Here is a 22467-nt window from a genome sequence, read left to right as displayed (position 1 = left end):
TAAAAGTATTAATTATACAGGGTACTAAAAGTTATTTTATTTTCTAGTCACCCCCAAAGTAAAAGTAAAGTGAAGTATAAAAGGAATTAGGGCAACAAACATAAATCGTTTACGTTGCAACTTCTAAACCAAAGAAACTGCATCACTTTTCCTGTTTCGCTGTTCGTTCGCACCAGGTAGTCAATCCACTTCTAACTGCAATTTATCATGATTATAATGTATGAATTTGCTAGGGTGGAATATGATTTAGATATTAAATTAGGCTTTTGTTTTTTTTTAATGGATTTGTTTATAGAACATGGGTAGGGTTTTTGAATTGTTTTTCTTTTGCTTAGGGTTTTTGGCAGAGAAGAAGAAATGGAGGGATTGAAGGTATCAGAGTCCGATTTGCTGGTTTATTTACATCCTTCAAAGTCGAAAAACGTCTCTCAAGCCATTTATAATGAACTCAGCTCAATGCTTTTCAAGTAATTTCAGTTTATTCATTCTATTATTATATGTGAATGAAACATTTTATTAAATCATTGTCCTGCTGCAGGTATAATGAAACTTTTGACGGTGTTTTATTGGCTTACTCTGCTTCTACTAACGATGAACTTGCAAAGATTCTTCCTGGTCTTCATCCTTGTTTTGGTGTCAGATTGAAAGCTCAGTTGTTGCTTTTTCATCCTAAACCAAACATGATTTTAGGTCACTCACTTTTTCTAAGTATCAATATAATTTGCTTCTTCCATGCTATTTTATGCACCAAATAACCTAACCGGAGCTTCTTTCTTTAACTTATGAGCTCAGCTCCTTCATTTTTTAAGCTCAAACTCGTTCGGCTCGTTTATTAGTATATATATAATTGGGAGGGTTTAAATGAGAACGCTAAATATCGCGAGAACCGTGAGAACTAATGAAAAAACCGCAAAAACTTGGTCAAAAACATTTCAAATTAAAATTTTCTTTTTACACTTATCATTATTATTTGAATATAATGTTATAAATTTAATTAACACGTTTAAATTTATACGTATTCGGAAAATTTACACATGTGTAAGTTTTCTCATTTACACATGGGTAAATTTGTTGTATTTAACAAATTTACACATGTGTAAAAAATCTAATAAGAGTGATTTTGAGAGAATAAATGAATTATTTGATGTTGTAAATTCTTTTTTTAATGTTGTATCTTAATTACAATGAGGTTTGTATTAAAAAAATTGGTTTTGATTGGTTTTCTAGTTCATTCTCACGGTTCTCACAATATTTAGCGTTCTCAAGATAACCCTCCCCTATATATAATTAATATGTAAATATACATTTAACTAAACAAGCTTATATTTTGGCTTGAGCTCGTTTGGAGCTGTTTTCGAGCCAATCTCGAGTAGCTCACGAGCAGCTTGGCTCGTTTTACACCCTATGATAGAAATCGCATACGTAATAGTATATTGTAATTGTGAGGGGGGGGGGGGTAGTGTAATTACTACTTATATAAATAAGGCATTAGTCATTAGGGAAAGTAAGGAGAGATTTTAGGAAGTTTGTTAGGCTCTGTTTACAGAGAGAGAGAGGGCGTAGCCCTGGCCACTTCGGTAGTTATTATTTGTATCGTCTTCTTCGTTCAATCAAATATAGTTACAGATTTGTTTTCATCATCTCTTTTAGATTCAATCTCTATCACCCTAGCACTAAATCTCATCGAGAACCGTTTTTTTTACAGAAGGAAAGGTGGTTAAGCTTGGTGCACAGTCTATACATATAGTTGTTCTTGGGTTTTCATCAGCCACCATTATAGATGAAGATATTCGAGAAGAGTTTGATTACAAAGTTGTAAGTAAATCATAATTGTGTTATTTCTTTACTGGAATTTCTCAATATCTTTTGTGTGTTGGGGTCCTGTTACTGAATGAAATGAATTTTGGGTGTGATTTCGTGTTTCAGAAACATGGAAAGGAATTGTTTGCTAGCTCGGTTAATAAGCGGCATAAGATAGAGATCGAGACTGTTGTACGATTTGTAGTTAAGAGGTAATATAATACGCCTGTTCTGTTTTCTTCTTATATACTCTTCTTCATGCTGTAACTGGCGGTCTCGTACATGTTCGCCTGCGCTTTGCGTCTTTGACAACATAGGTTGTAAACGGGTTTGCAGGCTGTAATAGTTGCGTTAACGGGTTATAAACAAGTTCGCATGTTGACGTTAAAAAAGTGATTAAAATGATATATATGTTGATACAATGTTACATGCCATGCAATGTAGCTTTGACGAAGAAACGCTACACTTGTCGGGGTCTTTACTTCAACCTAACACAGGAAATGTTAACTGGCTTGATAAATATGCAGAAGAGGATCTTGTTGAGAGGTGTGCAATCTTTTTAGAGTTAATTACTGTTTTCGTCCCTGTGGTTTGTCAAAAATCACTATTTCAGTCCAATAGTTTAAAATTTGCGATTTCAGTCCTTGTGGTTTCACTTTCGTAACCATTTCAGTCCCTGTACTTACAGAATAAATGGATTGAAATGGTTACGAAAGTGAAACCACAGGGACTGAAATCACAATTTTTAAACTAATGGACTAAAATAATGATTTTTGACAAACCACAGGGACGAAAACAGTAATTAACTCATTTTTATTATTATTATTATTATGTGAAATACATCATTATATTAGTATCACACGTGTTAATTTTTATTCAACTTTAATGTGTTTTTAGTAATACCAAGAAACGAAGAGACTATCAAACGGCGGATCATAGCAAACTAACTACTGATGATGATAGGGTTAAGAAATCAAAGAAACACAAGAGTAGCCATTCTTGAAGACATGATGAGTTTCATAGAGGTAATAATGTTTGACTTGTCGCTAGGGCTGCAAACGAACACAAACAAGACTAACAACGGATGTGTTGATACAATGTTACATGCCATGCAATGTAGTTTTGACGAACAAGACTTTGTTTGTTAAGGAAATATATGTGTTCATGAACAGTTACCGAGTGAGATTTGAACGTGTTCGTTTGTTAATTTTAGGTAACGAACACAAACTAATGTTCATGAACACGAATGAACACAAACAAGTCGAATACTCTGATACTTGTTAAATATTTTATTTGTCATTATTTTGAAGTATTTAAATAAAATAAAAAAACTAAAAACACCAATGAACTATCGAACACAAATGAACATGTTACTGAACATTCACGAACATAAATGAACGAACGCATCCTCTGTTCATGTTTCTTTATTTAACTAAACGAATGAAATTTCTTGTTCATGTTGTTCATTTATTAAACGAAGGAACACAAACGAACTTCACGCCGAGCACTTCACGAACTGTTTCCCGAACATACAGCTCGTTTGCAGTCCGACTTGTCACTATATTTTGGGCTCTGTTTGTTTCTCATAATGTGTTAGATATGATTATACAAAAGGTATTGTTGCAATAATAAAATAATTGTTTAAATAAAGCAGTTTTAAGATGTATGCATTAAACGTGTGGCATCCAGCTTGTGATACGAGAGACTAACTGATCTATTTGACCTGCGTTTTTAGCAAGTTATATTTATTTTTGGGATAAAAATACAACCTAAATTGACACATTGACGAGATTATAACGACTACTTAAAACTTATTGTTTTTACAGATTGTGAGCAGTAGTCAATACAGCTGGGAGCTGAGTTTTTTGTCCTAGATATTTTTGTAATTTTTCATAGTACAAGTGAAACGAAGAAAGCACAACGGCCGCAAGCAAGAAAAGTCCAAGTTAAATCCGTATGCATTTGTATACAGTTGCTTGCAGGTTTATTTGATTATTGTTGTATTAACTGGTATTTAACATTTTGATAAAACATGTTCTTATCAGTATATCTGGCAAAACAGGTGGGTCAGTTCGGGCGTGTAACGGGTTGGGATGGGTTTGGGTTAAATGGGCCGTTTTGAAAAAAAAAACGGCTTTTTGGTTTGGGTCAAATGCGTTATTAAAAAAAAAAGGCTTTTTTTGTTTGAGTCATAGCAGGTTTTGACAATTTGGTACAGGTTATAACCGGCTGACTTTGTTTGGGTCATAACTTGTTTTACCGATAACGGGCCATGTGTGTGTTCACTTTCCCCTACCTGAGTGGAGTAGAAGTAAAAGTTAATGATAAAGTTGTAAAAATATTATTATTTAATTGAAAATAAGAGGAAAAAAATAGTTATTTTAAGTGTAATTATAAAAACGACGAAGAAATCTTACTTATTTCTCTTTTTGTTGGTATAATAGTAGAGATAAAAGATGTAACATAAAGTGGAGTGGATCGAGTGGCTTAAGAACCCATATCGTACATGTAATGATTTTTTTTTGTTTTGTTTTGAACACACCTTGTTAGGTGTGGTGAAAAATACATAAACACCTCTCTCAATTTAACAATCAATTTTGATAGAATTAACAAAGTGTAAGAAAGTGTCAAGTTTTTGAAATCACATGGACGGTAATATTAGGAAAAAGAAAAACTTTTTGAATGAGATGGAGAAAGTAATTAAACCACAAATACAAAAATGGTAATTTACTCTTCATTTTTTTATAGAGTAAAATGCACGGATAGTCCCTATGGTTTTGTAAAATAATACCTATAGTTCCCAATTTTTGGAAATTACACCGGTACTCTATGTGTTTTGACAGTTTGTTACTCGGATAGTCCCTAGAGTGGATGTCCGTTAGTTTTCTCTGTTAACTCCTTGTAAAATGATAAAATTACCATTTGCTTTTATTAAAATATAACAATTCTTCTTCTTCTTCTTGAAAACCCTGAGGCAACCTCTTAAAGAGGGGTTGGATTTAATGGAGTTGCAGGTGGTGGTTATCGTGGTGGTTATGGTGAAGGTGGGTGGTGATATGGTGGTTAAAGGTGGTGATGAGATGAAGAAGAGGTGAGGTTGGGGGTAGAGCCCACAAAGTTTTTTTTAATTAATTTGTTTCTATTATTTAGGTGGGGCTCACTTAAGTTCAGTTGTATTATTTGGTTTTTAACTTTTATTTTTAACAGAGAGGGTACTTTTGTCATTTCACATCAACTTAACAGAGAAAACTAACCCCCATCCACGTCAGGGATTATCCGGGAACGAAATTGCAAAAGTTGGGGACTATAGCTGTAATGTTAGGCGGCAATTTTAATTCTGTCACTGGCATCCTACTCTGCTCAACTGGCTAATTATTTCCTTATTACTCGTTTTCTCTCCACCAGGACCTGTCAAAACACAAAATAATATAATACAACACTAAAAACTAAAAAAAAAACAAATAAAAACTAAACAAAAATTATACAAATATACACGTGACAAATATGTGTATATTACCACACATCAACAACCATGTCGAGGTGAAGAATTGTGATTGGGTAATAAAATAAATCAACAACCAAGCATCTTTCCACGTTTGTTGTCACACACGTAGTCTTAGGGTGGAAGGGGTGCTCCCTACATGGGGAATGGTAAACTCTTCATCTAGCCAATCACCTCATGACATGTCAACTCCCTCTTCACTCCCCATTTGCACTCAAACACAAGGGGGTGCTCCACCCAAACATTTTTTCTTAAATAAAAGGATAAATGTGTGATTGGTTGAAAAAAGAGTGAGACCCACCATTAATCCTCTCTCTCTCCTCTTTCCTAATGTGGTGACTACCCTCCGATCTCAAAAGTTCACCACACTCAAACATGGGGTGGCGGTGGTGTGCCCGTGCAGGGACTACACACCCTGCTACCTCTCCCTGCTCACACCCCTACCACCCTTAGGGATGAGCATCTGGTACCTAAGGAGTAGGATCAAATACAAACCACATTTTGCATACAAACTGTAAGAACCATTTAAAAAGTGTCACGTGACATCCAACCAATTATAGAGAAATGATAAAATAATATCCTAAATAATATCAATTATATTGAATTCGATAAATATGCTAACAAGCAATTAATTCTTTATTTGGATCTTCCTTTTGTTTTCAATGTGCTGATTAAGAAAAGTGTTGATATCATTTAAATATGTGCTAAATGCCTAAATCAATTATGCTGATATCATTTAAATATGTGCTAAATGCCTAAATCAATTATCTTGATTAATTTTCACGTGCTAATATAATTCAAAAATGCTACTTTTATGTATGTATTGTTTTGGTATGTGCTAATTTAACTTTTTTTAAGTGTAGGATCTGTTCTTACGGTTTGTAGGATAAATATGGTTTGTACCGAAACCAGCCGAGTATCTAAAAGTTATTTTATTTTAGAGTAAACTGCAATTTTACCCCCTGAGGTTAGGGGTCATTGGCATGTCTACCCCCTAAGGAAATAATTGCAATTTTACCCCCCACTATTCAGTGTTATGTCGCAACCTTACCCCCTGTTAACAGATTCTGTTAAGTCAACGTTTGTTTTGACTGTTATAATGTGTCAAAAGTCGTTTTTGCCCCTGTCTTATTAAAACTATATAAAAAATCAAGAATCAAGTTCATCATCATCATCATCAGTTCATTCTTCATCATCATCATCATCAGTTCATTCATTCTGGGTGTTCTAGATCCACAAATCACCTACAAACAATTACTCTCATAATTCATTCAACATCAAATTTACACAAATCATCAAACCCTAAGTTCCCTAACAACAACAACAAATCCAGATCCACAACACAAATCACAAAATCAACGAAACAAGTTCATCATCATCATCAGGTTCATCATCATCATCATCACCACTGTAGGCGGCTAGGGTTAGGGTTTGGAATAGGAAGGAGGTGGTGGCTGAGTTGATAGGGATGTTTTGAATTAATCTTCATACAAAACAAACCCAGATCTAATAACCCAAACATCTGCACATGAACATGAACACAGATTCATAATCAATCTTCATACAAAACAAATCCCCTTTGACTTGTTCATAATCAATCTTCAAAAAACCAAGATTCATAATCAATCTTCATAAAACACCCATGAACATGAAAATTTTCATAATCAAACTTCCATCTCACAATACATCATCTTCATAAAACAAGAACACCCATGAGCAAGATCCAACCATAAGAACTAAACTCGACTCATAAACCCAAACCGAACTACCATCACCGTCCGTTGTCGTCAGGCGCAGCGGCAATGATGGCAGAGAAGTCGGATTTGGATGTGGGTTTGTGAAGAAAAGAATTTGGGAAAAAATGGTGAAGTGGGTCTGGAAGAAAAGAAGGGTTTTTGGGGGTGGATTGATTGCAACAGCGGTGCCGGAGACGGTGGTGGTGAGGAGAAGTGGCGGCGGCGGAGGAGGGTCCGGAGATGAGCCGCCATCAACGGCGGAGATGGCCTGGATTGATGGTGGATGTTCTTGGTGGTGAAACCACAGGGACTGAAATCGCAATTTTTAAGCTAATGGACTAAAATAGTGATTTTTGACAAACCACAGGGACGAAAACAGTAATTAACTCATTTTTTTTATTATTATGTGAAATACATCATTATATTAGCATCACACTTGTTAATTTTTATTCAACTTTAATGTGTTTTTAGTAATACCAAGAAACGAAGAGACTATCAAACGGCGGATCATAGCAAACTAACAACTGATGATGATAGGGTTAAGAAATCAAAGAAACACAAGAGTAGCCGTTCTTGAAGACATGATGAGTTTCATAGAGGTAATAATGTCTGACTTGTCGCTAGGGCTGCAAACGAACCGAACGAACACAAACAAGACTAACAACGGATGTGTTGATACAATGTTACATGCCATGCAATGTAGTTTTGACGAACAAGACTTTGTTTGTGTTCGTTTGTTAAGGAAATATATATGTGTTCATGAACAGTTACCGAATGAGATTTGAACGTGTTCTTGTTCGTTTGTTAATTTTAGGTAACGAACACAAACTAATGTTCATGAACACAAATGAACACAAACAAGTCGAATACTCTGATACTTAATAAATATTTTATTTGTCATTATTTTGAAGTATTTAAATAAAATATAAAAACTAAAAACACCAATGAACTATCGAACACAAATGAACATGTTACTGAACATTCACGAACATAAATGAACGAACGCAGCCTCTGTTCATGTTTGTTTATTTAACTAAACGAATGAATTTTTTTGTTCATGTTGTTCATTTATTAAACGAAGGAACACAAATGAACTTCACGCCGAGCACTTCACGAACTGTTTCCCGAACATACAGCTCGTTTGCAGTCCGACTTGTCACTATATTTTGGGCTCTGTTTGTTTCTCATAATGTGTTAGATATGATTATACAAAAGGTATTGTTACAAAAATAAAATAATTATTTAAATAAGGCAGTTTTAAGATGTATGCATTAAACGTGTGGCATCTAGCTTGTGATACGAGACTGACTGATCTATTTGACCTGCGTTTTTAGCAAGTTATATTTATTTTTGGGATAAAAATACAACCTAAATTGACACATTGACGAGATTATAACGACTACTTAAAACTTATTGTTTTTACAGATTGTGAGCAGCAGCCAATATAGCTGGGAGCTGAGTTTTTTGTCCTAGATATTTTTTTTTTGTAATTTTTCATAGTACAAGTGAAACGAAGACGGTAAGATAACAAGAATGCACAACCGCCGCAAGCAAGAAAAGTCCAAGTCAAATCAGTATGCATTTGTATACAGTTGCTTACAGGTTTATTTGATTATTGTTGTATTAACTGGTATTTAACATCTTGATGAAACATGTTCTTATCAGTATATCTGGCATAACAGGCGGGTCAGTTCGGGCGTGTAACGGGTTGGGATGGGTTTGGGTTAAATGGGCCGTTTTGAAAAAAAAAGGCCTTTTGGTTTGGGTCAAACGCGTTATTTTGAAAAAAAAAATGGCTTTTTTTTTTGTTCGAGTCATAGCAGGTTTTGACAATTTGGTACAGGTTATAACCGGCTGACTTTGTTTGGGTCATAACTTGTTTTACCGATAACGGGCCATGTGTGTGTTCACTTTACCCTACGTGAGTTGAGTAGAAGTAAAAGGTAATGATAAAGTTGTAAAAATATTATTTGATTGAAAATAAGAGAAAAAAAATAGTTATTTTAAGTGTAATTATAAAAACGAGGAAGAAATTTTACTCATTTCTCTTTTTGTTGGTATAATAGTAGAAATAAAAGATGTAACATAAAGTGGAGTGGATCGAGTGGCTTAAGAACCCATAACGTACATGTAATGATTTTTTGTTTTGTTTTGTTAGCATCCCCAATAGCCATTTTTTCTCATTTTTTCATGCCTACGTGGACTTGTTTTTCATTTTTTCTTATTGTGGTTGATGTTTTTAGGATCCATTTTTTATCCATGTTTTTGTGCAAGAACTAGAAAAAACGAGAGAAGGTGGGGTAGTGTGAAGGTGGTGGGGCCAGGTGGGGGGCTTGGGTAATAATTAAAAAAATGTAAATGTAAAAGGTGTTGATGACATGGCATTGTTTTTAGGTGTTTTTAAGATTTCTTATTGGGTGGGTTTTTAATGTTTTTAAAGAATAAGTGTTTTTCTGATGTGGCGGGTGACTAGTCACGTTTTTAAATGTTTTTTGTACTCCTTATTGTGGATGCTCGTGTGGTGAAAAAGACATAAACACCTCTCAATTTAACAATCAATTTTGATAGAATTAACAAAGTGTAAGAAAGTGTCAAGTTTTTGAAATCACATGGACGGTGATATGAGAAAAAAAAAACTTTTCGAATGAGGTGGAGAAAGTAATCAAACCACAAATACAAAAATGGTAATTTACTCTTCATTTTTTTTTAATTTTTATAGAGTAAAATGCACGGATAGTCCCTATGGTTTTGTAAAATAACACCTATAGTCTTCAACTTTTCGTAAATTACACCGGTGCTCTATTTGTTTTGACAGTTTGTTACTCGGATAGTCCTTAGAGTGGATGTCCGTTTGTTTTCTCCGTTAACTCCATGTAAAATGACAAAATTACCCTTTGCTTTTATTAAAATATAACAAAATTACCCGTTGCTTATATTTTACCTTTCTTCATCTTCTTCTTCTTGATATTTGTTGAGAACCCTGAGGCAGCCTCTTTGTTTGTTTGTTTCAATCGTCGTTTTCTTATATAAGCACCATGGAAGCTCTTTCAAGCTATGTGTTCGTCCCAACGTTTCAAGAGTTGATTCACTATCTTAAAATCTGCTTCCCCAAAACTAGTACGCTTCTAGGATTTGGATCTCGAGCGGCTATTGCTGCAAAAGCTTCAGGCGACGATGAACACTTACTTCCGGTTCCAGTTCCAGTTGTTGATGATGCAAACACCTTTACCTGCATCTCCGGTATCAACTAACTTACTTGCTTTTCATTCTCAAATACCATACCCACCCATGTTTGGTTAATGAATTCATGTGATGATGTAGCTTGATGGGTTTGGAGAGCTAAAAAGCACATCATCAGATAGCAGCAATGCAAGTGGAGGTGGAGGTGGATGTGGAAGTGGGAAGTGGGAGTCGATTTGTAGTATCGACATCAGTTCTGATTAACTCCGGTAAGCCCTACTCCACCTGAACATTCTGACGAGTCGATTATCAGTTCTGATCAAGCTCCAGTAAGCCCTCAGTAGTTCTGATCAACCTCCGGCGAGTCTATTTTTAGTTTTCTGGCGAAGTAAATCTGCCTGATTTTGCAGATAACAAGATTGTAAACAACGGTCAGATCTTTGAGAGTCAAATGTTTGGGAAATCTTGTTTGACTTATGATTTAGTCAATGTTAATGAAAGTAGTATGTATCAAAATGGTGTCTATAGTCAAAACTTTAGAGGTTTACAGTTTCCACCGTTGGATAATCCGCCTGTGGCGGATGCGAGGGCGAATCTTGAAGATGAGCTTCGCGAAATTCAGTCTTAAAGAGGGGTTGGATTTAATGGAGTTGTAGGTGGTGGTTATGGTGGAGGTGGAGGTGGGTGGTGATATGGTGGTTAAAGGTGGTGATGGGATGAAGAAGAGGTGAGGTTGGGGGTAAGCCCTACTCCACCTGAACATTCTGACGAGTCGATTATCAGTTCTGATCAAGGTCCAGTAAGCCCTCAGTTCTGATCAACCTCCGGCGAGTCGATTTTTAGTTTTCTGGCGAAGTAAATCTGCCTGATTTTGCAGATAATAAAGGGAGGAGGGGTGGTTCACTAGTGATAGAATCTATCACTCTCAATGTCAATAAAATTATGCCATGTCATCAACCAAATTTCCATCACTAGTGATAGAAATGTAGGAGGGGTGGAATCACTAGTGATGGAATTCTATCACTCCCAATTTTTTTTTTAATTTTCATTTTAAAATTATAAATTTCACTAATTTTTTTAATTTTTTATTTTAAATTAGAAATTAACAATAAAACACTAAAATTAAAATTTTCATTAAATTTAAAACATACTACTTCAATTTAACATACTAGAAACATACAATTTAAAAAAAAAAACACCTACTCCTCGTCCGAATCCGGAAACTCCAAACCTAGAGAACCTACTAGTTCGATTAAATCGAATCTCAACCGAAAGTGAGTTTCTTCGTTACGCAATTGTAAATGGATATCTTGTGGAACTTGAACTTGCGTGGGAGGATCCGGCACCCAATCCGGGGATATTGCACGCCCGTCGTGTTTGATCAGCATATTGTGCAATATGATACATGCATACACTATGCTATGAATTAATTTCTTGGTCATCGAACGAACTGGTCGGTGTAGTATACCCCATCTACCCTTTAAAACACCAAATGCCCTCTCAACATCTTTTCTTGCCGATTCTTGCAATTTTTTGAACGCCTTTTCTTTAGCCTCGACAGGAAATGAGGGAGCTTTCACAAAAACAGACCAAGACGGGTAGATACCATCCACAAGATAAAAGCCTCGTCTGTAATGTCGACCGTTAACATAGAAAGGAGAGGAAGGTGCGGTAACGCTTTGGAACAACGGCGACGTGTGCAACACATTGATGTCGTTGTTTGAACCTGGAACACCGAAATACGAATGCCAAATCCATAAATCATTCGACGCCACCGCTTCTAGTATGATGGTTGGTCTTTTGATGTCTCCCCTCACATACGCCCCTCGCAACTCTCTTGGACAATTTTTCCACTCGATATGTGTACAATCGATGCTACCGAGCATCCCGGGAAAATGCCATCTAGCCTCGTGTGCGGCGTAAATACGTGAGATGTCGTGGCTCGTCGGTTTACGTAAAAACTCGTTAGCATACAACTTAATGACCGCATTGCAAAAAAATTGCAAACATTCACGTGAAGTTCTTTCAGACATAGCTAGATATTCATCATATTGATCGGGTGGGTTACTTGTCGCTAGTTGGCGATTCGCGGACGTGCATTTTTGTATCGGCGTGAAACTTGGTTTGCCCCTCGCATCGTAACGTTCTTGAAACCATTCCTCGCTTGCTTCGATGTCTCCAACAATCTTTAAAAATAATTCTTTGGGTAAACGAAACCGATCTCTAAACGTTTCGGCATTGTATAGCGGGTTTTCCACAAAATAATCGTTCATCAAAACTTCGTTGGCACGTATACGATCATGGTCGACCATCTTCTTCTTTGGGCGGGACGACTCGGCATCAAGCTCGTTATACACCGACACAAAATAGTTTAGCGTGTCGTTGTCGGAAGACGACTCGGTATCGGTATCGCTAGACATCGGAAACGTCGAATCCGTAGGGAATTCCATTTGAGAAAGATATAAAAATTATGTGAAATGGGTTTAAATTGGTTTAAAAGATATAGTTTGGTGTGTGAAAAATGGTTAAAATGTAGATATATATAGATAAACGGTTTAATTTTTTTTTATTGAATTTACCGTTTTAAAGCGGTCATAAATCACAAACTGTCAATTTTTTTTGAAAAGTTTAACGCGTGATCTGTTTAACGCGTTCAAAAAATAACGCGTGAAAAACTTAGAGGCGGCGGTGTTCCGTTTGTCTTCAACGCGTGATGAACAACTATAACGGGACCGCCCCGAGTCCTCTAACGGTCAGATCTTTGAGAGTCAAATGTTTGGGAACTCTTGTTTGACTTATGATTTAGTCAATGTTAATGAAAGTAGTATGTATCAAAATGGTGTGTATAATCAAAACTTTAGAGGTTTACAGTTTCCACTGTTGGATGTGAGGGCGAATGTTGAAGAAGAGCTTCGCGAAATTCAGTCTTAAAGAGGGGTTGGATTTAATGGAGTTGCAGGTGGTGGTTATGGTGGAGGTGTGTGGTGATATGGTGGTTAAAGGTGGTGATGGGATGAAGAAGATGTGAGGTTGGGGGTAGAGCCCACAAATTTTTTTTATTTAATTAATTTGTTTTTATTATTTAGGTGGGGCCCATTTAAGTTCAGTTGTATTATTTGGTTTTTAACAGAGAGGGTACTTTTGTCATTTCACATCAACTTAACAGAGAAAACTAACCCTCATCCACGTCAGGGACTATCCGGAAACGAAATTGCAAAAGTTGGGGACTGTAGCTGTAATTTTAGAAAGTTAGGGACTAAAGGTGAAAAAATGGCAAACCATAGGACTATCCGGACACTTTTCTCAAAAATAAAGAACACATTATATTCTATGTGTCAAATGGTAAAATACTGAATGATTTTATTGAATGGTTGAGTTACAATATATAGACATTATAACAAAACCCTAACAACCTAATAGGCCCGTGGGCTAATATCTAATACTCCCCCGCAGTCCGAGCTGGAGGAAACCAGAAGCTTGGACTGGGAAAACAAAAAACATAGAAATAATTATAATAAGATAAACGATAAACGTGCTTCAATCGATTCAAAGAATCCAAACTTTTGCCAACAAATCCGTATTTTGCTTCATTTTGCCCTCCATAGTTTTCAATGACCGATCCCGTAATCCTGCAAGAGGCGTTCAATGCAACGGCGTAGCGGCTACGGAATATAAACCTAACTAACTAGCAGTGTGGCACCAGACCGTAGTCTTGTCGGCGGCGCAGCGTGGATTGAAGTTCAATGAGCGGCGGATCAAAGTCAGCAACATTGAAAGGAACCGTAGTTCAATAAGCGGCGGACCGAAGTCGGCAACAATAATGGGGACCATGGTCCGATAAGCGGCGGACCGAAGTCGGCAGCAATAAACAAAGACAAAAGAGAGCGGCGACGGCGTGGCGGCAAGGAACGGCTTGAGGAAGGAGCTGCGTTTTTTTAAACGGTAGCTCGTGGGACATGGTTATCACACAATTAAGTTCAATTCCTTGTTGTGTGTGGATGGCAGTCAACTATGTTGCACTGGGACGGGTACGGGAACGGGGTACGGGGACGGGTACGGGAATGGGAAACGGCAAAACTAAAAAATTCAAGAAGCGGGGACGGGACGGGTACGTGAATAAAAACATATAAAAAATAAATATATATTAAAGATAATATAACACAAAACCCCAAAATAGCTATTTATAATTATATACATATATTATAATGTTAATATATAGATAACTTATTTTGAAGCAAATAAATGATGAAGTTATATATAGTTTAACAAACCAAAATGTTTTTAAAAATTAAAACAAATAAACTAGTAAAATAAAAATAGACAAAGAAGTTAAAACATGCTTCACATTTTTTTTCATATATCTGTTTTAACTTTGAAAATTATATAAGCCTAGATGATTAGTTTAGTATTTCAAGATTCTTTTTAACTCAACTTCACGTGACTTTGAAAAAGCAAATAGAATAGCAATAATAATAATATATTATATACATGTGGCTACAATCAAAAGAAAAGCTATCAAAAGAAAAGCCATTTAACCTTCAGTCTTAGTGTTCTTCTTCGTCCTCATGTTCATCTGGTTCAAAACTACCGCCGCTGCCACTACACTAGATCCGCCCCTGGATGAAGGTGAATGAGGATTAGATGACAATGGTTGCAGGTTGCCGGAGATATGGAGATGGAGACGCAGGTTGGTCAGAGAGGATGAAGGTGGTCGCCGGAAACGTTTCCTGCACGTCCCCATAATCCGTCCCCTGCTATCCACGCCGTCCCCAACATTCCAGGGACGTTTCCCGGCCGCCCCTGTGCCGTTTCCGTCCCCTAGCAGTCCCCGGGATGGGAGACGGCACCTAATCGGTGTTTCCGTGCTTCATAGGCAGTCAACAAACAAGCAACAACCAATAAATATTCTTTTTTTTTTCTCGTTCAATGCTTTTGGCCGTCAACAAACAATAGTCAAAAACACAATAACCAATCTTTTGTTATTGAATAATCACGGCAGCTACTTCACAAGGAAAAAAAAGGAATATGTTGTTTTGTGTCTGGTACTTCGGCTTTGGGTGGTTGGCGAAACGAATAAGTGGCTTAAGTTTTCAACCGATAATGAAGCTTTATTCAACGGAAACTAGAAATAAAAAACGAAGCTGAAAAACGAAGGTGGGACAGGGCGGTGGCAGTGGCGGCACGCCGCCCTGTCTAGGGTTTGCACTCGGTGGCGACGGCTAGGGTTTGTATTTTTTTTGTTGTGGCGCAGAGGAGACTTAAAGGTAAAAAAACCTAAAGCTCTGATACCATGTCAAATGGTAAAATACTGAATGATTTTATTGAATGGTTGAGTTACAATATATAGACATTATAACAAAACCCTAACAACCTAATAGGCCCGTGGGCTACTATCTAATACTATGGACTTGGGCTCAGCTAACAAACACAGATCCAAAGACGTTATTTGATCATACTGCAGGTATGCTCGTATGGTGTAATCTATGGGCCCTTTCTAGCTTATAAAATATAGATAGTGGGCTCGGCCCAATCAAGGAAAATAGCGGCAATTTTAATTCGGTCACTGGCGTCCTACTCTGCTCAACTGACTGATTATTTCCTTATTACTCGTTTTCGCTCCACTAGGACTTGGCAAAACACAAAATAATATAATACAACACTAAAAATTAAAAAAAAAACAAATAAAAACTATACAAAAATTATACACTATACACATGACAAATATGTGTGTTTTACTACACATCAACAACCATGTCGAGGTGAAGAATTGTGACTGGGTAATAAAAGAAATCAACAACCAAGCATCCTTCCATGTTTGTTGTCACACACGTAGTCTTAGGGTGGAAGGGGTGCTCCTCACATGGTAAATGGTAAACTCTTCTTCTAGCCAATCACCTCATGTCATGTCAACTCCCTCTTTACTCCCCATTTGCACTCAAATACAAGGGGTGCTCCACCCAAACATTTTTATTCTTAAATAAAAGGATAAATGTGTGATTCGTTGAAAAAAGAGTGAGATCCACCATTAATCCTCTTTCTCTCCTCTTCCCTAATGTGGTGACTACCCTCCGATCTCAAAACTTCACCGCACTCAAGCATGGGGTGGCGGCGGTGTGCCCGTGCGGGGACTACACACCTCTACCTCTCTCCGCTCACACCCCTCCCACCCTTAGGGATGAATTTCCCATATCGAATTATTTTCGGTACCGAATCAGTACCCATTTTTTGGCGTTTTCGGTACAGTACTGGTATTTTACCGAGTTTTACCTTCAAATACCGATATCCTACCGAACATTTTCAGTACCTGTACCTATATTTAGCAAATTTAAATACCGGTATTTTTGATACCGGCACGAAGCTCATCCCTAGTCAGTAATAAGTGAAAATCAATTGGCTTCTTGTTGCTTATTAGTTTTTAAACTGATTACATTACAATATAAATATGATATAACTATATATCACGTTTAAATTTTGTTACATCGAAATCTATAGTAGTAAAACTTTTTACAGTTTAAAATCAAAGTTTTTTCAATATAAAAGTATGAGAGTTAAATGGCATTTTAGTCCCTGTGATTTGGATCATTTTGACAGTTTAGTCCAAATGTTTCATTTTTCGTTTATGGGTTCAAAAAGGTTTCACCATTGCCATTTTAGTCCACTGGGTTAACTTCATCCATTATTTCTGCTAACGAGAAAGACAATTTGGTCATTTTATATGACCGAATTGCCCTTCTAGTTATCAGAATTACATTTAAAATGACTGAATTGCCCTTCTCGTTAACAGGAAAAATGGATGAAATTAACCCAGTGGACTAAAATGGCAACAATAAAACCTTTTTGGAACCACACGCAAAAAATGAAACCTTTATACTAAACTGACAAAATGATCAAAACCATATGGACTAAAATGGCATTTAACTCAAAGTATAAAAATTTTATTTTCTAGTTAGGGGTGTGCAATAACCGAACTGTTGACCAAAACCGAACCGAAAACCGACAAACCCGAACCGAAATTAACCGAAACCGAATTAACCGGAAGTCGGTTAACGGATATTTTTTTTACCATCAGTTAACCGAAATTAACCGAACCGAACCGAATCATTTATTTTTTATATTTATAGTTTTTATACCTCTATTTCATGTATTTCATGTTTTATACTTTCATTTCATGTAATAATACCTCTATTTCATTTATTTATGCTTTCATTTCATTTATTTATACATCAATTTTATGTATTTAAACATCTAGTCATGCATTTATACCTTCATTTCATTTATTTATACATCTATTTCATGTATTTATACATCTATTTCATGTATTTATACCTCCATTACATGTATTTCTAAGCAAAAAAAAATTAGCCCTTGTTTGAATTGGTTATTAACCGAACCGAAAACCAACAATTTAACTGAATTAACCGAACCAATTAACCGATAACTTCGGTTACAGTTACAGATAATGCTAATAACCGAACCGAACCGTGTGCACACCCCTATATTTCTAGTCACCCCCAAAGTTAAGTGAAGTATAAAAGGAATTAGGGCAACATAAATCGCTTACGTTGCAACTTCTAAACCAAAGAGACTGCATCACTTTTCCTGTTTCACTGTTCGTTCGCACCAGGTAATCATTCCACTTCTAACTGCAATTTTATCATCATTATAACGTATGAATTTGCTAGGTTGGATTATGATTTAGATATTAAATTAGGCTTTTTTTTTTTTTTTTAATGGATTTGTTTATAGAACATGGGTAGAGTTTGGATTTTTCTTAATATTTTTGATTTGATATTCATTTTGAATAGTTGTGTATACGCTCTTTGGATATTGTAGTTAAGTTCTTTTCAGTTTTACTGATTAAATTCAAGAACATACTTGTTTGAACTCGTGATTTGGGGATGAATTGAACAAAGTTGGATCTTTCTATATATCATTGAGAGTATGCATACAAGCTGCTCGATGATATGTCTGAATGAGAATTGCGTGATTATACAATACAAACTTGTGATTTGAGATGACAATCGAGTTGAAGTAATCAATGGCTATGATAAAGTGTTATTCCCCTTCTTCTTGATTTTGCAAATTGAATTGAAGCTGATGCTTTTGCTATATGGCTACTGAGTATAAATTAGGTCGGTTCTTATCTTTTCTGGTTTTCCTTGGTCTTGGACCGAGGACTGACTCGAAATTGTCAATAAATAGGAACCGAGGACTGACCATTTGTATTATATCGGGCCCGGTTTTGGTTAATTTTCGGTCTTGTTTTTGGGTAATTTCGGGTGGGACCGCAATCTGCTCACCCCTAATTGTATCGTATTTTTATTATGTGATGAATTTTACCCGATCGAAACCGTCGAACTGACCCGAAATTTTATACATCCGGTCCTATGATATTAAAGTATCTGAAAACAATGAACCCACTGAAAAAAATTCCTGGATCCGCCACTGCCCATAATCCATTTTACCGGTTATTCAACCCAACGAGAGCGGTTTGTTTTGCGAGGCTTAAGCATGAGGTTATTAGAGCATACAGTTAGCGACAGTTAGTTTACTGTTATATTGTAATTTGTACATTTGATTCATTCTAGAGAGCATACTTCACATACACATACCTTTCCGATCTTTAGACGATACTAAAATTGGGCCATGGCTGATAAGAAAGTCTGTATTATCCTGTGTTACTTTTTTTTTTATGTTTCTTTGATTTCCCAACTTTTTATGATATGGTAGTTGTTATTGTGTGTTTATGTTTATCCTGCTTGTTAAATTTTTGTTTATTACATGACTTTCTAAATGTGTGTTTACATTTCATTTAGTATAAGCCGTTTAGTAGATCATAGACAGATGCAAATCTACCATCTGCATTTACATGTTGCTTGATGTTTGATGAAATTTTTAGTTTTATTTTTCTACATGTTTCCCTCAGATGACTTCTGGTTGCATGCTGACATTTTATGCGTGTTTCTCCTGGATGAAATTAAGCCACAGATTTTAGTAGACCTCTCAACTTTTAATTATCGTTTCTAGTTACCCAAATAACCCAAATTATAGTTAATCATGTTTAAAGCATGATAATCTGATCAAATAAATAATTGTGAGGAATCTGTCAATTTTTGCTGGAAAAAAACACAGTGATGACACTATTCACTTCAAGCTTACTTAACAATTGATATACATGTGATTTGACGAGTAATGTTTAATGTTGGTGATAAGAATATATTATTTGACTACCATTCATTTTTCTCTAAAATGTTTAGGAAGAAAATAAAGTCTATAATACTACAATTATATTTGTTTAATAAAAGATTTATGAGCGGTGTTATGTAAGTATTACCGTGGTTGTAAAAATCGCGACTAGTCGGCGATTAATCGCTAGTCGGCCTCCTACTGAGTAATTTTTCACTAATCAATCAATTAATTGCTACTCGGTCAAAGCCGTGGCTAGTTGGGCCAAGTCGGTCTATTCGGCCCAATTTATTCCCTAAAGAATTGGCCCAATATATAACTTGTAGCCCATTTTCCCTTAAAGCCCTACCCTAATATCATTATCAGTCACTACGCTTACTCCCAGCCCCAAGCCATCAACAACAACAACCGCACACTTTCAGCTGGCGATCATCTGATTCTTTCTCCGGCGAACCGACGAGTGACGACACATCAACCGGAATACAGGTCATATTTACAATCTTGAATTCTTATTGGATTGTTACTAATATTGACCGGCAATGCTTTGTTCAGTGAATAGCGAGTTAGTGTAAAAGCAAAGCTTATTATAATTTTTAAGTGACAAAATATTAGAAATTAGAAATTTGTATATTAGCTCATAATTTTTAAGTTACAAGATACATTAAAGCCGCGGGTGTTGATGAAGTATCGTCTAACCGCACAAGTGCCAGGAAACCTGCTAAGGCGAGACAACTTTATGACGAAGAATTTGAGTCGGAGAAAGAGGAGGATGTAGACGAGGAGATTGAATATGAGTCGGATTGTGTCGAAATCATTGAACACTACGGGGATGACGATTACATTTGAACTTTAAAGTTTTTGAACTAATATGTTAATGTTTGAATTATTAAGTACTTAGACTTGTTATGTTATGACTTATATGCAAGTTTAGTTTGATTTTTGAACTACGTTTACCTTTTTAAGTATTATATTGATATGGATGTGTGAGTATATATATACATATTTATAAAAATAATAAAATATACATATAGAAATTCCGATCCGATTAATCCCGAGTAGTCGCTAGTCCCCACTTCACCGGCCGACTAGCGAGTTCTCCATACACTCAAATGACTTTCACCCGTTTGACCAATTTTCCTTTTAATTGAATCTTTTAGCTTAACTCGTAGGGGTGTTCATGTTTCGGTTTAAAACCATGAAACAACCCAAAGCGGTAATCAGTTTGGTTTCGCGGTTGGTTTTTTTACCTGATTCACATCATAACCGGTAAGTTTTTTTCTCGTTATGATCACACTGTACAAGCGGGACCCACATCATAACATCTAATACATGTACAAAGGATTTCTTGTCTACTTTAATTCTACATGGTGCTTTCATTCGTATAACTGATTCACTCATCGTGATGTACCTGTTGGATCTTATGTAGGTTAAGATCACTAATCGCGTTAAATGGCTGGATTTGGGAGCCTGGCACCAAAGACGAAGAATCTGGTGGTTGCAGGAGGTTTAACCGGGTTTGTATTCGGTGTATATTTCTACACCATGAGAGCTGTTGGTGGTTCAGATGAGCTTCAAGTAGCTATTGATAAGTTTGAATCTAAAAAAGTCAGCGGCGAGTCCGACTCAAACCTTGCATCCAAGGTTTGACCCGTTTCCGATACCAGAAAGGCTGCATACTTTTAAACATATTTATGTCACTTTGATCTTCCAGTGTTTTCATGACATTTTAGTGTTGAGATATAATGAGTTGTGCATAAAGTGATTTAAGAAGTGCTTCAAATAAAGACCAGTTTTGCTGGCACCTTTTTTTGGTTAGTAGTAAAATATTTTTGTTTAATTATTCGTGAGTTGCAAAGTTGTGATATTTATGGTTGAAGACTTAAAATTACATGAACACGACCTGTTTAGCTAAATGTGTTTGCAGGTTCGACTTGAAACTGATTAGGACATGTTTAGACTAAACCCATATCTACAAGTTTTGTGTTAGGTTATCTTCATGTGCTCATGTCATGTTGGAAATTCACACTACTACCTCGAAATAGACAAACCAGATTTTGTGGCAAACTAGTTTGGTTTTAAAACCAATCGGGTTTTTTTTAAGCGGTTTTGTTTAGGTCAACGTAAGTGAAAATAGGTTTTAGTCCAAACCAGTTTGGATTGAAACTGGTTTCTAAGACCACACGGCGTGGGCGTGGAAGGGGTGACGTGGGGCTTCCCCAACGCTGACACACCACCCCTTCCCATCGCGTGGTGACAAGGGCGGGGGAATTTTCATGGGCGTTGAGCAGTGGCGAAGCTTGAAATTTTTTACGGGGGGGTCGAAAACGTATATATCCAAAAAATTCTATAGAACCGGGGGGTCGAAAACGTATATATCAAAAAATTTCTATACGAAAACTACATATATAACACTACTGGCCGAAAAGTTCGGGGGGTCGGGCGCCCCTCCCGGCCCCTTCAAAGCATCGCCCCTGGCGTTGAAGGCTTGAGGGTGGTGATGTGGTTGATTGTGATTTGGGTTGATTGTGATTGGTTGTTTTTTATTTTATTTTTTTAAAACGCCACATTTCAAGCCCTTTCCACCCTTTCTTTTTTTTTTTTTACCACATCCCCTACTGACGTGGCCGCCACATGACCGCTTCATGCACACTTTTCATGCCCTCTCACACCGCATAGTCCAAGAGTAATAATCTGAACTGGTAGGAACTGAAATAGATTGGTTTCAAACCAACTTTAGCTGTTTCAAAACAGTATTAACAGTTACAAGCCATTTTCAGTGGCTATAAACTCATAAGTGGATTGGATTGGTTTTTGATCTAAACCAGGCTGTTTGCCCACATTTGGGCTCAAACTAGTTCCGGGTATGGCCAATATGGTTAATAACCGATTATGGCACAAGCCAGGTTGGTTTTAGATTCCGGTTTTCATTTTATCTTGTGTTTTCATCGGTTTGGGTTTGGGTTGGGTATAACCAGTTTTATATCATATGATATAGAACTGGTATACAACCGGCGGGTAGGATCCGGTATATAACCAGATATGTCATAACCGGTTTTTTATATA

General features: G+C 36.4%; 2 protein-coding genes across 6 annotated transcripts; both read left to right on the top strand.

Moving 5' to 3' along the window:
- The first annotated feature begins 48 nt into the window (after positions 1-48).
- On the top strand, positions 49-21219 carry LOC110914668. Of its 3 annotated transcripts, none has more exons than XM_022159456.2 (2): positions 49-176; positions 20831-21219. In XM_022159456.2, the coding sequence occupies exon 2, from the start codon at positions 20854-20856 to the stop codon at positions 21049-21051; it is 198 nt and encodes a 65-aa protein (XP_022015148.1). In that variant the 5' UTR covers positions 49-176; positions 20831-20853; the 3' UTR covers positions 21052-21219. The 3 variants fall into 3 exon arrangements, with proteins under 3 accessions (XP_022015148.1, XP_035842837.1, XP_022015152.1); XM_035986944.1 differs by lacking the exon at positions 49-176 and adding an exon at positions 17728-17842; XM_022159460.2 differs by lacking the exon at positions 49-176 and adding an exon at positions 19869-19890.
- Positions 106-8705, top strand: LOC110914654. Of its 3 annotated transcripts, none has more exons than XM_022159446.2 (8): positions 106-176; positions 336-467; positions 539-690; positions 1706-1815; positions 1927-2012; positions 2245-2346; positions 7510-7637; positions 8464-8705. In XM_022159446.2, exons 2-7 carry the CDS (start codon positions 358-360, stop codon positions 7613-7615), a joined length of 666 nt encoding a protein of 221 aa, XP_022015138.1. In that variant the 5' UTR covers positions 106-176; positions 336-357; the 3' UTR covers positions 7616-7637; positions 8464-8705. The 3 variants fall into 3 exon arrangements, with proteins under 3 accessions (XP_022015138.1, XP_022015134.1, XP_022015129.1); XM_022159442.2 differs by lacking the exon at positions 7510-7637 and adding an exon at positions 2698-2825; XM_022159437.2 differs by lacking the exons at positions 7510-7637; positions 8464-8705 and adding exons at positions 2698-2825; positions 3627-3844.
- Positions 21220-22467: the final 1248 nt, after the last annotated feature.

The sequence above is a fragment of the Helianthus annuus genome, chromosome 2 (genome assembly GCF_002127325.2).
Source record: "Helianthus annuus cultivar XRQ/B chromosome 2, HanXRQr2.0-SUNRISE, whole genome shotgun sequence".
NCBI lineage: Eukaryota > Viridiplantae > Streptophyta > Magnoliopsida > Asterales > Asteraceae > Helianthus > Helianthus annuus.
The sequence above is the reverse complement of the archived record's forward strand: the minus strand, read 5'-3'. Positions and strand labels throughout refer to the sequence as shown.

What these genes read in the sequence shown, in the direction of transcription:
- LOC110914668 (XM_022159456.2), top strand. Translation starts at nt 20,854, where the DNA reads ATGGCTGGATTTGGGAGCCTGGCACCAAAGACGAAGAATCTGGTGGTT.
- LOC110914654 (XM_022159446.2), top strand. Translation starts at nt 358, where the DNA reads ATGGAGGGATTGAAGGTATCAGAGTCCGATTTGCTGGTTTATTTACAT. An exon ending in GTACGATTTGTAGTTAAGAG is followed by an intron (nt 2,013 to 2,244) that starts GTAATATAATAC and finishes CATGCAATGTAG; the next exon opens with CTTTGACGAAGAAACGCTAC. An exon ending in GAAGAGGATCTTGTTGAGAG is followed by an intron (nt 2,347 to 7,509) that starts GTGTGCAATCTT and finishes ATGTGTTTTTAG; the next exon opens with TAATACCAAGAAACGAAGAG.